The 15,517-nt window shown below is 41.3% G+C and overlaps 1 protein-coding gene across 4 annotated transcripts in view; it reads left to right on the top strand.

Moving 5' to 3' along the window:
* The first annotated feature begins 4,920 nt into the window (after positions 1-4,920).
* The window catches only part of TRIM9 (tripartite motif containing 9), a 119,473-nt gene continuing 108,876 nt past the window's right edge, over positions 4,921-15,517 (top strand). The window contains exon 1 of one of the 4 annotated variants that reach the window (XM_023222655.2): positions 4,921-6,867. In XM_023222655.2, coding sequence (XP_023078423.1) covers positions 6,046-6,867 — 822 coding nt within the window. In that variant the 5' untranslated portion in view covers positions 4,921-6,045. The remainder of the gene's footprint in view (positions 6,868-15,517) is intronic. The other 3 variants (XM_023222653.2, XM_023222654.1, XM_023222656.1) reach the window with 3 other exon arrangements.

Consider the following 15,517-nt stretch of genomic DNA (forward strand, 5'->3'; position numbering starts at 1 on the left):
GATGAAGAACCCGGAAGTGCACCATCTTGCCTCCGTTCGTCCAAACATCTTCGACTAGGGCAGACTGGTGAGCTTCATTTGGGTTCCTCTTCCGTGTTCCAAAGTCTGGAAATTGTCATCTGGTAGAAATCCTGGCTGAAGGTAGGGATCATCTCCGTGTTGCCTTCTCCAAGGAATTAAAGTCCTACACATCCTGCCAGTGTCTGACAATGGTTGTTTCTTATAGTTATTCCTGCTTTTTAGTCACTGATGGAAGGAAGATTACTCCCATATGGCCAAAAGAGGAAATTCTTCCCCTTTAATTTTTCATGTAATAAATTCTGTTGATAGTTTTCCTGACACTCAACTATATTTGCAGTCCTAGGAAAAACCCTACTTGGTCATAGTTTGTTAATCGTTTTATGCAAATCTGAAATTTATTTGCCAACATCCTATTTAGCACTTTTACATCTAACACTTAGTTTTTGGACCATAGTTTTTGATTTATTGTGTTCTCTATTAACTATATGATCATGTTTTATTAAGGTTATGATGACTTCATCAAGTAGACTGGGAAATAGTCCATATTTTTCTTTAGTTTTGATTATTTCAATAACATTAAAGTTGCTTGTTTTAAAAAAATTAACTAGAACTCATCAGTGCAACCATCCTCTCCTTTTTAATGATAAATCTGAAATTATCTTTCACATCCCTTTTATGGAGGTTGGTCTATTCAATCTTTCTACTTTGAGGGATTAATTCAATTAATATAATTTTGCCAGAAAGTATCCCTTTCCTTTAGGTTTTAAAAACTGTCATAGAGTTTCACAGAATATTTTCCCAATGTGTGTTAATTTGCAAGTTCTATTTTACTTTCCATGGAATAAATAGTTATATTCCTTTCCCAGGCCTAATAATACATGTAATGTTTTAATATTATGTGAGAAAAAAGGATACCAAGTAATCCCTCCAACAGAAACATTTTACTTCCCATCTTTCCTTTCTCATTTCTTCTTTCTCCCCAGTATCAGGTCCTTAGGACGCTTTCAGGTCACCACTCACTCCTAACCCATTCTGAGGACTCTGTTAAGATTTATTTGTTATTTAAAAGTCTTCTCAAGTATTTTTCTCAGACGGAATGTGAGAGTGCTCTATTCTTTAAATTCTTGCAAATATTCTTCTTTGACCAGACAAGCAAATGATCTTTTGGCAGGCTATTGAAGCTGTGCTATGGTTTGATGTGTCTAACACATGCCAAAGTTCATGTGTTAGAAACTTGATCCCCAGTGAGAAGGTGTCAGGGATTGGGGCCTTTAAGAAGTGTTCAGGTCACAGGGGCGCCACCCACATGGGCAGATTAATGCCATTACCATGGGAACAGGTTTCTTATTGCAGGAGTGGGTTTCTTATAAAAGGACAAGTTCAGCCGCCTCTTGCCCTCTTATCTTGCCCTCTCTCTGCCCTTCCACCATGGGATGATGCAACAAGAAGGCCCTCACTAGATGCCACTGTCTTGATCTGGGCCTTCCCAGCCTCCAGAACCATGAACCAGTATATTTCTGTTCCTTATAAATTATCCGGTCTGTGGTATTCTGTTATAGCAGCAAAAATGGACTATGACAGGGTGACTTCTTTTACTTTTAGTAGGCTGTAGTATTTGTTTCACATTATTTTCACCTGTAAGGTTGTAGAAAGAAGTCCAATGCCAATCTGATTCTTTTTTCTTTACAATTAAGCTGTTCTTTCTGTCTGGGAGCTTGTAAAATGATCTTTTTTTTTTTTTCCTTCTAAGAATTGTGTCCGTATATAATGGGGTCTTTTTTCATTAGTGTCATCTATAATTCTAAAATCCTTTCAATCTGTAATTTTATATCTTTTTTTGGTTCAGGGAAATGTTTTCCAACTATGGTTTTTCCTCCACCTGTGTTATTTCCTCATTCTGAGATTCCTATTATTCACAAGTTAGGTCTTCTGGATTTATCCTCCAAGCTCTCTTACCTCCATATAGAATTCATTAAATCTTCATTTTCTCCGATTCTCCAGTCTACCCTTCCCAAAGCATCAGTAATATATTACTTACAATAAGAAATACTGCAGAATTTGAATATGGCCATCTTCCAGTAGTACTAAATGGGAAAAAGCTCATAATTCACTATAATAATCACATAATTAAAATTACCAAAGAATATCAACAATAAATAAATATGTTATTAAAGAATAGTACAAAATTACAAGTATAAAATTTAATATTAGTGAACTAAATGGGGTAAATTATTCCATAAAAAGAAGTTTCTTCAGAATTTCTATTGAGAATAGAAACATCACATTTATCACTTTTCAGGTGATGCACTTTTACAAACCACATGCAGCAAGGCCCTTATTCAAATACGTTAATAAAATATGTGTATATACATGTCAGATAATCTTAAAATGTTAGAGCCTAAGATCAGCTCCTTTCCCCTGATTTACCGTCCCCCCTCCCCCCACAACTAAGGATAGACTGCTCTAGGAGAGAATGTGGAAAGAAAAACCTTTCTTCTCTGAGTTCATTCTTTACACTCACAGAGACTGTTTTGTTAATAATCAAGTATTGTAGTCAAAAGCGAATGGGAAAGCAACTCAATTTTTCATTGAAAAACATTTATCAAAAAAAGAAAAACATTTATCTTTTTTAAAAAATGCAAAAGCTGTTATTGCATTTTAAATGTAATTGCTCTCATTGCTAAAGAACATTAATTTGGGTGAATAGGAAGTTTCAGAGGATAATTAGGCACTTTACACAAAAGAGAACATCTGCAGTCATCCCAGGAATGATGAAATTACAGGGTTATCAATCCTTGTGCTTCAGGGCATGGACTCATCACCAGCTGGAAGACAGAAGATATTCCCTCAATGGTATAATATTTATATAATATTATCAATTACATTTCAAGTTTTATTCCCCTTTAAACAAGTCGTTGGGAGGCTATAAAGCTCATCATGGCCAAATAGTGCAACATGAGGTAAAATCTTCAAAGGCCTTCAAAAATATTTTAAAGAAATGAATTCAAGAAAAATAGTAAACTTTTGGCCGGGCGCGGTGGCTCACACTTGTAATCCCAGCACTTCAGGAAGCTGAGGCAGGTGGATCATTTGAGGTCAGGAGTTTGAGACCAGCCTGGCCAACATAGTAAAACCCTGTCTCTACTAAAAAAATACAAAAATTAGCCAGGCATGGTGGTGCACACCTGTAGTCCCAGCTACTTAGGAGGCTGAGGCACGAGAAACGCTTAAACCTGGGAGATGGAGGTGGCAGTGGGCCGAGATTGTGCCACTGCACTCCAGCCTGGGGAACACAGCAAGACTCCAATCTCAATGAAAAAAAAAAAAAAAAAAAGAGGAAAACAAAGTAAACTTTCAGGGAAGGTAAGCAGACTATCATAGAAGTTAAAAAAGAGCATTTTGTGTACTTATCACATTCAGAGCTTGAAGAGAGTAGAACTCAGCACTTGTTGAATGAATGAATGAATGAATGAACAAAGGAACAAACTTACATGTGCCTGGGTTCCAATCCCAGCCTCACCATATTTGACCTTGAGTACTTAAATGTCTTTGCATATCCTCAGTTTATTTATCTGTAAAATGGGAATAATTGTGCCTACCTCTTCTTGTAATTATAGGGATTTAACCAAGTAATGTATATAAACAAATAAACCCCCTGTTTGGAACAGGGTGAACTCTCAACAAATGAGTCATTTTAAGAGCTCTCCTAAGATTGACTGATTTAGCTAATTCCTAACCAAACAGATCTAATAAAATCATCTCAAGCGACTTCATAATAGACCAAATCTTACTATATTGACTATATTATAAATCTGTGTTGTTTTTTTTTGTGAACCCAACACTGCATTACACCACGAGACATCCTCTAAGATTCTCCTTTACTTTGAACTAAGCATAAACTTTCTGCTAATAAGATCTCTTAGATGATATACTATCATAAGCAGAGTTCAAACTCATACAAAGTGTAACAGCTGCTCACTTTGCTGGTCCAAGGTATTGTGATTTGTGGTCAAATGCATACAAAAGCCATAAAAGGACACTCCTTTCTAATATTTTCTCATTAATTAACTTTCATTACAATTCAATTAAATTATACTATATTAAATTAAGTATAAGCAATTTATCTTGAGACCTATAAATTAAGTGTATCCTACAAGTGAATCTAATGTCCCAACCATACCTGAAGAAATTTTATCTGTGTCTGTAAACAGAGTACATACACCTTTGGATGCTCTGGTCTACACTAGTTGAAAGCCAGCTTAAAAATAAATCACATCACATGTATGATTAACATGGCTTTAAAAAACAATGGGGACTTTATTCCCCCACACAATGATCCTACTGTTCTCATTGCAGCTAAAGATGTTGAAAAGATAACCTATTTTATGGGACAATTTCTACAAGGGCAGTGTTATAAAATGTCCATTTTTTTTTTTCTGGACAATAAAGCACTTTAAAATTATCAACATAGCTGCATATAATCAAGTTATCTCCTGTCTGGAAGGTGGAAAACTGGAACATTTCTAGAACTTGCAAAGAGTTTTTGTCCTTTACTTCATGAATCACTCAGCAAAAGCCAGCTATGTACTATTTCAAATGTTACTACCTCAGAATGTCACTTGACTCAAAGATTTTCCTTTCCTTTTCTTCTTCCTCCCTCCCTTTCTTCCCTTCCTTCCGCCTTTCCTTTTTCCCCTCTCTTCCTTCCTCCCTCCCTCCTTTTACAGGGACTAACACTAGAACCACCGCCTCACCACGCCCCTCATTGGAGGAAACAGAAAGGCACACCATGCTGTAAGCTATGGCAGATGCTCAGGGCACGTGGGGTTGAATAATGCTGTTTGGAGTCAAACACTGAGACTCCGCAGCCACACAGTGATTCCTTTACAGAGCTTTACTAAACTACGGGCACTCAGAAATAGACAAACTATTCTTGCCTCAACGGAACCAAAGGCCCTGCGGGCCTTGTGAAAGCTCAGCCAGGTGCTTTGGGAGGCCGGGAGGAGGAAGAGAGATCCGTGGAAGGAAGCACGTTCACACCATGGCACTGAGGCCTCTGGGCCGAGGTATAATTTAAAGCATGAAACGAAGGGGTCATAGATTCTGACTAATGCTGACCATTTCCATCGGTTACCCAGCTGAATCTCATGGCGACACTAGGAAATAGACTTTATACATGCTCTTTAGGAAACGAGGGACGCAGGATGAAAGAAGCCAAGAGTGTCGCCAGGGCTTGCACCAGCGCCGTCAGACTCCCGGGATGGGGGAGCTCCAGGGCACGGCGTCAGCGGATTTACTGAGTGGGAGAAAAGCCCCACTGCCGTGCAGAAGCCTAGGCCCGGGTGAGGAGCCTGCGAAGGCTGCCAGCAGCGGAAGAGAAGGGGCGTCCTTCGTGTTGCGCAGCATGCGCCCGCGGTAGGTGGGCGCGGAGCTCAGAGCTGGGAGCCAAACGCAAACGCTGGCGAGAAGCCCCAGCCCCCTCCGCCAGCCCACTCGCTGCGGGGAGGGGTTTCTCACGCCCCAGCTCCTGGGAGACTGCACCGGAGGTCGGAAGGAAGCGGGGCGAGGATGAGTCATCCCGCCTAATTCCCCTTCCCAGTCCCCTAGCCTCCGCACGCCGGCCCCCTCCAGAGATCATGCAACCGCGAGCGAAGACTCCCCTATACTCAGACTCTACCGAAACCCTGCGGCCTGCGGAGACGAGGAGACGGACGGGTCTCGTGGCCAATGAGAGCTTCGATCTCTTGCCCGCCGCCCAATGGGCCGCGGCTCATGGGCCGGGGCGGGACTAGGAGGGCAGGAGGGGGCGGTCCGGGCTGGCGCGCGGCGCGGCGGCTCCGCGGCAGCGGCTCACAGAGCTAGCGCCTCTCCGGGTGTCCGCGCCAGCACTGCGCGGGAAGGCGCCACCACCGCCGCCGCCGCCGCCGCCGCCGGCCAGGGTGCTGGACAAGACGGGCCCGTCGGCCACCTAGCCAGCTCAGGCACCCGCTGCAGCCGTCGCTGCCTCCTCCCAGACCAGTCCCCATGGAGGAGATGGAAGAGGAGTTGAAATGCCCGGTATGCGGCTCCTTCTATCGGGAGCCCATCATCCTGCCCTGCTCTCACAATTTGTGCCAGGCGTGCGCCCGCAACATCCTGGTGCAGACCCCGGAGTCTGAGTCCCCCCAGAGCCGTCGGGCCTCGGGCTCCGGGGTCTCCGACTATGACTATCTCGACCTGGACAAGATGAGCCTATACAGCGAGGCGGACAGCGGCTATGGCTCCTACGGGGGTTTCGCCAGCGCCCCCACTACCCCGTGCCAGAAGTCCCCCAACGGCGTCCGCGTGTTTCCCCCGGCTATGCCGCCACCGGCCACCCACCTGTCACCGGCCCTGGCCCCGGTGCCCCGCAACTCCTGTATCACCTGCCCCCAGTGTCACCGCAGCCTCATCCTGGATGACCGGGGGCTCCGCGGCTTCCCCAAGAATCGCGTACTGGAAGGGGTAATTGACCGCTACCAACAGAGCAAAGCTGCGGCCCTCAAGTGCCAGCTCTGTGAGAAGGCGCCCAAGGAGGCCACCGTCATGTGCGAACAGTGCGATGTCTTCTACTGCGATCCGTGCCGCCTGCGCTGCCACCCGCCCCGGGGGCCCCTAGCCAAGCACCGCCTGGTGCCCCCGGCCCAGGGTCGTGTGAGCCGCAGGCTGAGTCCGCGCAAGGTCTCCACCTGCACAGACCACGAGCTGGAGAACCACAGCATGTACTGCGTGCAGTGCAAGATGCCCGTGTGCTACCAGTGCTTGGAGGAGGGCAAACACTCCAGCCACGAAGTCAAGGCTCTGGGGGCCATGTGGAAACTACATAAGGTGAGTCCTAAGAAAACCCACTCCTAACTCCCTGCGTCTTCGATCATCTGGTTTTTCAGCAGACGGTCCCCGTCTCTTGCGCACAGCGCATCCCAGTGGGGGCGCAATGCAGGTGCCTTCGATGTTTACCTCCCTGGTCTGGTGCATTGCAGGAGGCATGGGGGAATCTTAATCGGCGCTCGGGAGACCTGAATGCCCCCACAGAGTTGTTGCGGGGATGCCTTAGAGCGGGTCTCTCGGGGCGCGCTGCCTGCGAGCGGGACGCAGGACGCCCCCTCTCCACGGCTGGTCTGTAGCCAGTGGCCGCGACCAGTGTGTTGGAAAGCACTGCGTAGCTGGGTAGAGCCGCGCCAGTGCCCGGGGCCGCTAGGCACGCTCGAGGGCAGGGCGGGCTGCGAACCCCCGGGGAGGGACTGGGGTGGGGGCGGTGAGGTCGCGCGGACGGCGGGAGTCTGTCGCTGCTGGATAGGCGGACCTGGTGAGGCACGGCGGAGGGTAGGGGAGACGCCGCGGGCGGAATACTAATGAGCCCGGCTGTGGGCCAGACCTGGCTTTGGAGCTGGAGAGAACGCAGGGTCCTGGTGCCACGTGCTCAAAAGACAGAGGGGAGAGGGCAGCCAGCGGTCTCCATGGCAACGCGACGTGCAGACTTGGGCCGGAACCCTTCTGGAGTTGGGACCTGGGACTAGAGTGTCAGGACCGGAATTTGCGCAGTTGCGGACTGGAAGCCAAGGTGCATCTCCTGGGGAAACCTCCTCCTCCCAACTACACACACACCCACTTCTCCAGAATTCAACCCCTTTCCTCTCAGTAGTTATATGTGCAAATATGAGCAAACTTTGGGACACCTGTTACCAGATTTATCTTTCCAATCTCTTTTGATGATATTTCCACATGGCTAGACACCAAGAGGCTTTAGCAACATGTTAGGTCGTGCCACTCCTCTGCTCAAAACCCTCCAATTGTTCCTACGCTTCTCAGCCTGTCCTTGGAATGGTCTATGAGGACCTACATGACCTCTTTTCCATTTTGGCCCCCTCGACCTCATTGCCTTCCACTTACTCCCTCTGCTCCAGCCACACTGCTTCTTACCGTTCCTCAAGTGACGCCAGGCACCTCCCCACCCCAGGGCCTTTGCATTTGGTGTTCATTCAGCCTGAAGCTCTCTTCCCCAGTTACCTGACATCCGAATGAGTCACTTACTTGCATCCTTCAGCTCTTTGCTCAGGTATCATCTTTACAGCGCCACCCACCCAGACAGCCGCTAGTTCCCTTTCAGCTTTGGTTTCCTCAGTAGTATTTATCCCTGTGTGGCATGCTATATATTTTAATTATGTTATTTTTGTATTTATCTATTGCTGCCTGTACACGCACAGACATAAATGAAATAAGCCTCATGAGGAAGATCCTTATAATATGCCCACACTGCTTAGAAGGAAGGGAACCACTCTTGAAGAGATGTGCATGAATTTGCTTTTCATTTTTTTAAATGACCCATTTAGTTGGGGCTGTGCAGTGCAGGGCAGGGACTCAGGATGATTGGAAGGAGCTTTTCTTTACATCACTGAGATACATACCCAAGGATGAGATAAAGCAGTGAAGATGGTGCCCAGGCCTCAGCTGTGGCCTGGCTTGGTCTCCCAAAATACCTTGGAGACTAGAAAGGGTAGCTTTTGCAAGTGGCCAACCCTGGAGTTAAGGCTGGAACATTGATATTTTGTTTACAGCAAGGAAAAAAGTCGTTGATTTTCAGCAATCAGTGAAAGTTTTCTCAACTCCTTAACCCAGTTGAATATGATCCATGTTTACAGTCATTCTATTCTCACATATAACCTATTAAATCATATTAGTACTGATGGAGATTTCATTTAGCACAAATTGAAGCCTAACTGGGCACACACCACTGTTTTCAGAACAGTTGAATTTAAATTTTTGAAAATGACATTTAATTTCGAAAGTTTTCAAAATTTGAGTTCACAGCCAGTTTTTTATTCATATTTTGATTTCACTTTTAAACTGCTAATTATAGTCCATGTTAAATTGCCCTACAAAGTATCCTTGGAACTAAAAAACTAATCACTCTGTCTGGAAAAAGAATTTAGAGTCACAAGCTAATTAGAATGGGTAAACCACAACATTATTATTTTTTTATGATGAGCCTATCCTTGATCTATTAAGACCAAAAGAAACATTTAAATCTCTGTCAAGCCCCTTGTCAATCTGAAATGTTAAATCATTTGTTTTATTGGCAACAGAAATTATGAGTAGACAGACACTGGTGCTGCCTGAGTTGAAATTTAGATACCTACCTACTGAAAAAGAATGTTAAAACCCTTGAGACATGACGTAAGTAGGCTAGAAGACCATTTATTCTCTGATCTTTTGCACATTTTTTCCAAAACAGTAAGTACACATAATTTTTTTTCAGTCAATATGAGGATTACTAAACTGCCAAGAAAAAAATAAGACACAAGGATGACTTATTTTAACATTCACTTGTCATCTGTTAGATGAACAACAAACATTACTCCCCCACCTTATTTACTTAATAAGGAAGTTAATGTGTTAGCAGCCAGTTTTCTTATATAGTTTATGTTTTAGTTAATGGTACTTCTATCTCCACAAAAACTCACGGTTCAGAATTTCTATGCCCTGCAAAAAGAGGACAGCAAAGAATTATACTAACTATACTAATAGGACAGAAAAGAATTATACTAACTGCCCAAAGTTGGGCAGTTAGTTATCAACACAGGTTATTACTAGAGCTGAAAAGTTTTCATTCATATTCATCATATTAGTCATTTCCACTGATAAAACAAGTCCTGCAGAGAAGTATTTCCCACAGGCGTAAATCATCATCTTACACACTCAAGATATAGTAAAATGACTGAAGTTTATTTTTAAAGTGGTATTAAAAACATCTGGTTGAAATTCACTAGTTTTCAACTGGCCAGATTAAAATGTTTTTCAGATATTTGTGGCCTTCAAAAATCCATGAAAAATAATAACACATGAATAATAATAATACTGGTCTTATAAGTCAAATATTTGGTAGCAGTTTTTATTTAGTATCAGTACTTGCTATATTCCTTTATTCAACTTAACTCGTTAAAAGAATTATAACACCAAAAAAGTGATTTTGTAGATATTTTAAAACGGACAATTGAAACCACTACTATTACTTTGTGATTTTAAGGAGTTCACATTCGTAAATCCTGATATTATCCTTGAATTCCTGGTGTTTCAATAGTCAGTGAATCAGGGCTAGGCGCAGTGGATCACGCCTGTAATCCCAGCACTTTGGGAGGCCGAGGCGGACAGATCTCTTGAGGCCAGGAGTTTAAGACCAGCCTGGCCAGCATGTTGAGACCCCATCTCTACTGAAAATACAAAAATTAACTGGGCATGGTGGCGCATGCCTGTAGTCATAGCTACCTGGGTGGCTGAGGCAGGAGAATTGCTTGAACCTGGGAGGCGGAGGTTGCAGTGAGACGAGATCTCACCACTGCTCTCTAGCCTAGGTGACAGAGTGAGACTGTCTCAAAATAAAAAAAAAGAAGTCACTGAATCAGTAATATAATTGTAATGATCCTTTTGTGTTCATGCTACTGAGAAAAGATTTTCTTTTCCTTTCTATTCTAAACACTATTCATTCTTAATCTTGTCTCAGATGTTATTTTTCTCTTACCTTTGTTTTTATAAATGAAAATGTGCAATTTAAGCAGTATTTTAAAATAAACTGTCAGTTAATATGTCTTCAATTCCAAAATTTTCTGGAAAAAAAAATCTGCTTAGCTTTATGGTGGCATCTCATTAAAGATTTATGTAGCAAAATGTGTTATATAATGCCACTAAAATGATATTCAGTTAACTATATATCAGCAGTAAACACAGTATAGTCTATATATTCCTGTGGTAAATGTAACAGGCAGCATATGTTCATGTTTTTACATTTCTTTTGTACAATTAGAACATTCTGTGTGCCATGTAAACATTTTTACAGATATTAAGGAAAATGTTACAGAGAAGACAGTTATTCCTTTTTGTACCCAGGCATAATGGAAACAACTAGATAACAGGAGATCCAGATTCTAGAACCGATGCTGCCACTTACTTGCAGGAAACTTCTTGCAAGTATCATCACCTGTCCGTACTTCCCACCTACAAAGATGTAAGGGAGTTAAAACTATATTTGTGAAAGGATTTTGATAAGGTAATTTAAATGTTTATAATTTACTATTTCAGTTCAATACAACCATAAACTATTCATGTAAAACAGAAGTCAGTGTCTCACCAGTCAACAATTACTGCGTAAAAATCTCATCCCCCAACTTGGGGTGCTTTTCTGGATCCTTTCAGAGCATAGGGTACAGTCCAAAGCTGCTCTGAAAGGTGGCCTAAAAGAGTGAGCCTCTTCCTCATGGGTCCAGAGAGAATATTCAGTTGAATTAAGCTTGAGAAATAAGAATACTATACAAAGATTTATATATTAAACAAAAGTATTCTGTTTCTCTATAAGAAAGCTAGAATAGCTGTTAAGGCTTAGTTTTTTTCATATTCTCCGATAAAGATATTGTTGCCAGTTTAAAGTAGCAGAAATTGTTTCTCCTATATATGCCATGAAAAGATGCTATTAATTGGAATTTCAGGTCAAATCACAGTTTGCATAAAGTAAGAGACAATTATCACAGCCATCTGTTCTTGTGTAATGAGAATAATGTACAGGGAACATTTGTCCTTACCGTCAGTATAATACATTGCACTTTCCTCACCTAAACAAGTTGATGGACTTTTCAAAGTGTGTATATGCATATACAACTTAACTTTGGCATAGAGAAGGATAGAAGAACCTATTACAAGATAAATGTTTAAGAAACCAAATAGTTATAAATAAATATCATTTTTTATCAGTTTTATCAGGGATTATTCATTGAAAGGATCAGAAACCCACTTAGGTGATCTCAGAGGATTTCATGGGAACTGAAATAAAATCAACTCACCAGAAGAATGGAACTATAAAGCTAGAAACTAAGTTCACTCTCTGTATCAGTCAGGTTGGACGATGCTCCAGTAACAAATCTTCGAATCTCAGTTAATTATATTAGCATCTAATTGCTTACTTATTCATGTTAGTGTCCACTGAGAGTTTTTTTTTTTTTTTTTTTTTTTTTGGTTTAGCTTGTTTGTGTTGGTTTCCTGCCACTTGCAACCAAGAAGTCCTGACTTATAAAAGCATATGAATTAACACATGTAAATACTTTATTTGAAGATTCTAATTTTTATTCATCCTAGATATTGTCTTTAGAATATTTTGCTTAGAAGGCTGCATTCTGATGCCATAAAGACAAATAGAGGGGCAGTTTTTGATTCAATGAAGCAAAAATCATATCATATTCAATGCTATCTACCCATTCATCACTGGGTAGCTTTTGTTAGCCGTTTGGTTGTTTTCTTCAGCCATTTTTATTGTGAGGTTGTTCACAAAGAGGCCGAAGAGAATTTTTTTTTTTTAACCAACTCGAAATTACTCCATGTATGTGGTGATGACACTTTTAAGAAAATTAGGCCAGACCGGGAGGTTCTGAAATCGAACTTCTGCCAATAATTGATTTGTTTGTTTTCAAAGGCAAGAAAACCTCTGAAGATATGTATGAGCACTCCACGATTCTTTTTGTTTTATCTATACTCTAGGTCAGCATTTCTCAAACTCTGCTTCCACAAATTTTCCATAGTTAAATAAGTTTGAGACTCTCCATTCTGAATAGGCTGCTGGTAGTTCACATTGTACATTGTATCAATACACCTGTATATACACATCCTGCAGCAAACAAAGCCACTTGATTCAGTGTAGCATTTTCCAAATTTGTCCAACTTTGGAAACTCCCTTAGAGTGCCACACAAGTTTGGAGAACACTAGTTCAGGCAGTTATTAGTGAATAAGTTAGTAAGTAATTGTTATTCGTTTCTTGTCTATGTAGATTAGAATACCTAAAACTATGTCTGCAGCAAACCTATGCTCACATCTTAAATCTTGCTTTAATTCTTAAAGCAAATGTTAAAAGTTAAATTTATTTTATTTTTTAACATTGAAAATCAAAGGAGTAAAAATAATTAACGTAAGTTTTGTAGTATTTATATGTATGGACTGGAATACATGTTGTCCCCCTTTCTATTGTAAATAACAAAAAATGATTTTAGGCATGAGGAATAATAATGTAATATAATAAAAAAAATCACTTCATTCTACTTTAGACTACTTTTAGGTCTTGTATACATGATACCAAATGACTGGTCTAATTGAGTTTTTCATTAATCTGTGGTAGATAAAAATAGATTGTTTTAAAGATACTTTTGATAAGCAGAAAAAGACAATATTAAAAGCTTAAAACTTTAATATTGCTCTGGGGACAACATAGCATAACAACTTATGAAGGTAAATGCTTGTTTAATACATTCCAGGTTTTCCTAATATTTTTATATTGACATTAGGGGTCAATTTTTAACCTTAGAACAAGAGTTATCTATAGAATGGCCACCACAGTGTACCTACACTGTCAGAGACCATCTAGGTTTTGTTAAGCAGCATATCTAATTCAGCCCAAAGGACATCTCAAAGCCAAAATCATTCCCCTGTGCTGTTCTCACAACCCTAAACTGGGCCCCTATCCTAAACTGAGAACTAACTCCAAGTGAGATTACCCAAGAAAACCCGAGCAAAATATATTTAACAGCAGGTTTTCTTTTTTTCTAACTGCATCTGTCATCATTTCACTTTTGTTTGGCCCTGGTTTTGCCTTCTTTTTAAACTATCCAGGCCTAAAGTGCAGCATGTTGGCCATGGGTCTAGTCACAGTCCCATCTGCCCGCTTAGCTACCTTCTCCTTGACACCCTCTGACCTTCTCCATAGAGCCCCTCCTTTCCTGTCCACTAGGCTTGCCCTCCCCCAGTTTCTTAGACCAGACCTTCAGTTCACCAGACCAACTAACCTGGCCACACCCAGTTGAGATGAGTCAGCTTCCACAGCTGACCAGACCAGCCTGCCAATGGGGAATCTGATGCTGCTACCCTACCCACCAGAATTACACCTGCACCAGCAATGCCCGCCACCTCCCCCCACCCCAGCTGTGTTTAATTGCAGACACGCTTTTATTAAATAACTGTAGAGAGGGAGTTTTCTTCATTTTGGCTGATTCAGTTTAAGCTGAAAAAGCAATAAAACTTTTTTTGAGTGTCTAGTCATGAATAAATAAACATCATTTACTCCCCCGCCCCGCCAGTCCTCAACACGCCTGTCTCAAGAAACTCATCCACTCCATGGTTTCAATTCCTGTTTGCACCTGATTATCTAAAACAGATCTGTTCATCTCAATCCCCTTCCTCTTCACAGTTTGGTCCCAGACTCTCTTCCCAGCCCTATCACCTGTCCTCCTCACCCTCCTCCATAGCGTCCATATCTGGGCTCTAACCCTGCCACTGTATTATAACTGCTTCTATGAGAAATCTTCCACTGAACCCTAATAAATGCCATAGACTGTCTCTTATCTATCTTCTTTTGCTCTGTTTCTGTACTTAGTAGAAGTTAAATAAAGGTTGGTTCAATGGAGAAAATAATCAGTAGAGGAAGACTAATAACTAGCAATATAACCAGGTATTTCAAATTTCTCAAATTAGCCTGACAGTAATCATTAAATTTGAAAACCTATATTTTATACTTTTTGCTAAAATGTGCTGGGCATTTACTACATGCCAGACACTGCTCTAAGATTTTTACAGCATTTTCTCATTTAATCTTCATAATCCACACATCTTCCTGTGAGAAAACTGGGACACAGGAAGATTATGAAGTCTCACCCATTGTAATTGGCAGGGTCAGGGTTTGAATCCTGGCTATCTGACTCTACAGCTCACATGTTTAACTGCTGTTCTGTTCTACTTTCTGATAAGCCCAGGAAGTATACCTATAAAGCACAGTTTTATGAACTTACAAAAACTTCAATGACATAACAGATAGCTAGCTGGACTCCTTCAGTTCTCATGTATGAAAATTACTGAGAAATTGAGTCATTTTTCTCCCAAGATTCCTTGTGACAAAATAAATTTAGAAAAGAAATTCTGGTGCAGAAGGAAAGAGGTGACAAGTATGTTGAATATTCCACAGACCAGATTATCGGAGGTACAGGCCTAATTACCTTGTAGGGGGTTCATTCTGCCTGTCTGTCAGAACTAAGTAACAAGTAGGCAGTAAGATTCTACCAGCTCAGCCATGGAGCATTGTCCTTCTTCTAACAAAATAATGCATCTCAACATTTACAGATATAAAAACCACAAACGGATAAGTAGATATTAATAATTACAGACAAAAAAATCCCATAAACTAATACGTAGATTTTCAAAATAACAGTCCATAGGTATTAAGTATCTTTATTTCTACAGATCTAAACATTTATAAGTCCATTTTTGAAAACATAAAATATGTTTAAATCTGTAAGCAAGTATCTGTTTATTTTCAGTTTTTTCTTGTACCTTTTGCCGATGTGGTTAAGAGAAAATATGCGTATTCCAGTTCAGAATAGAAAGCTGATCCAGCTTTCACTGTAAGTATAAAAAGGAATATGTGAACTAGAAGAGGATATTGTTTAAGAATGGATT

The sequence above is a fragment of the Piliocolobus tephrosceles genome, chromosome 6 (assembly GCF_002776525.5).
Source record: "Piliocolobus tephrosceles isolate RC106 chromosome 6, ASM277652v3, whole genome shotgun sequence".
NCBI lineage: Eukaryota > Metazoa > Chordata > Mammalia > Primates > Cercopithecidae > Piliocolobus > Piliocolobus tephrosceles.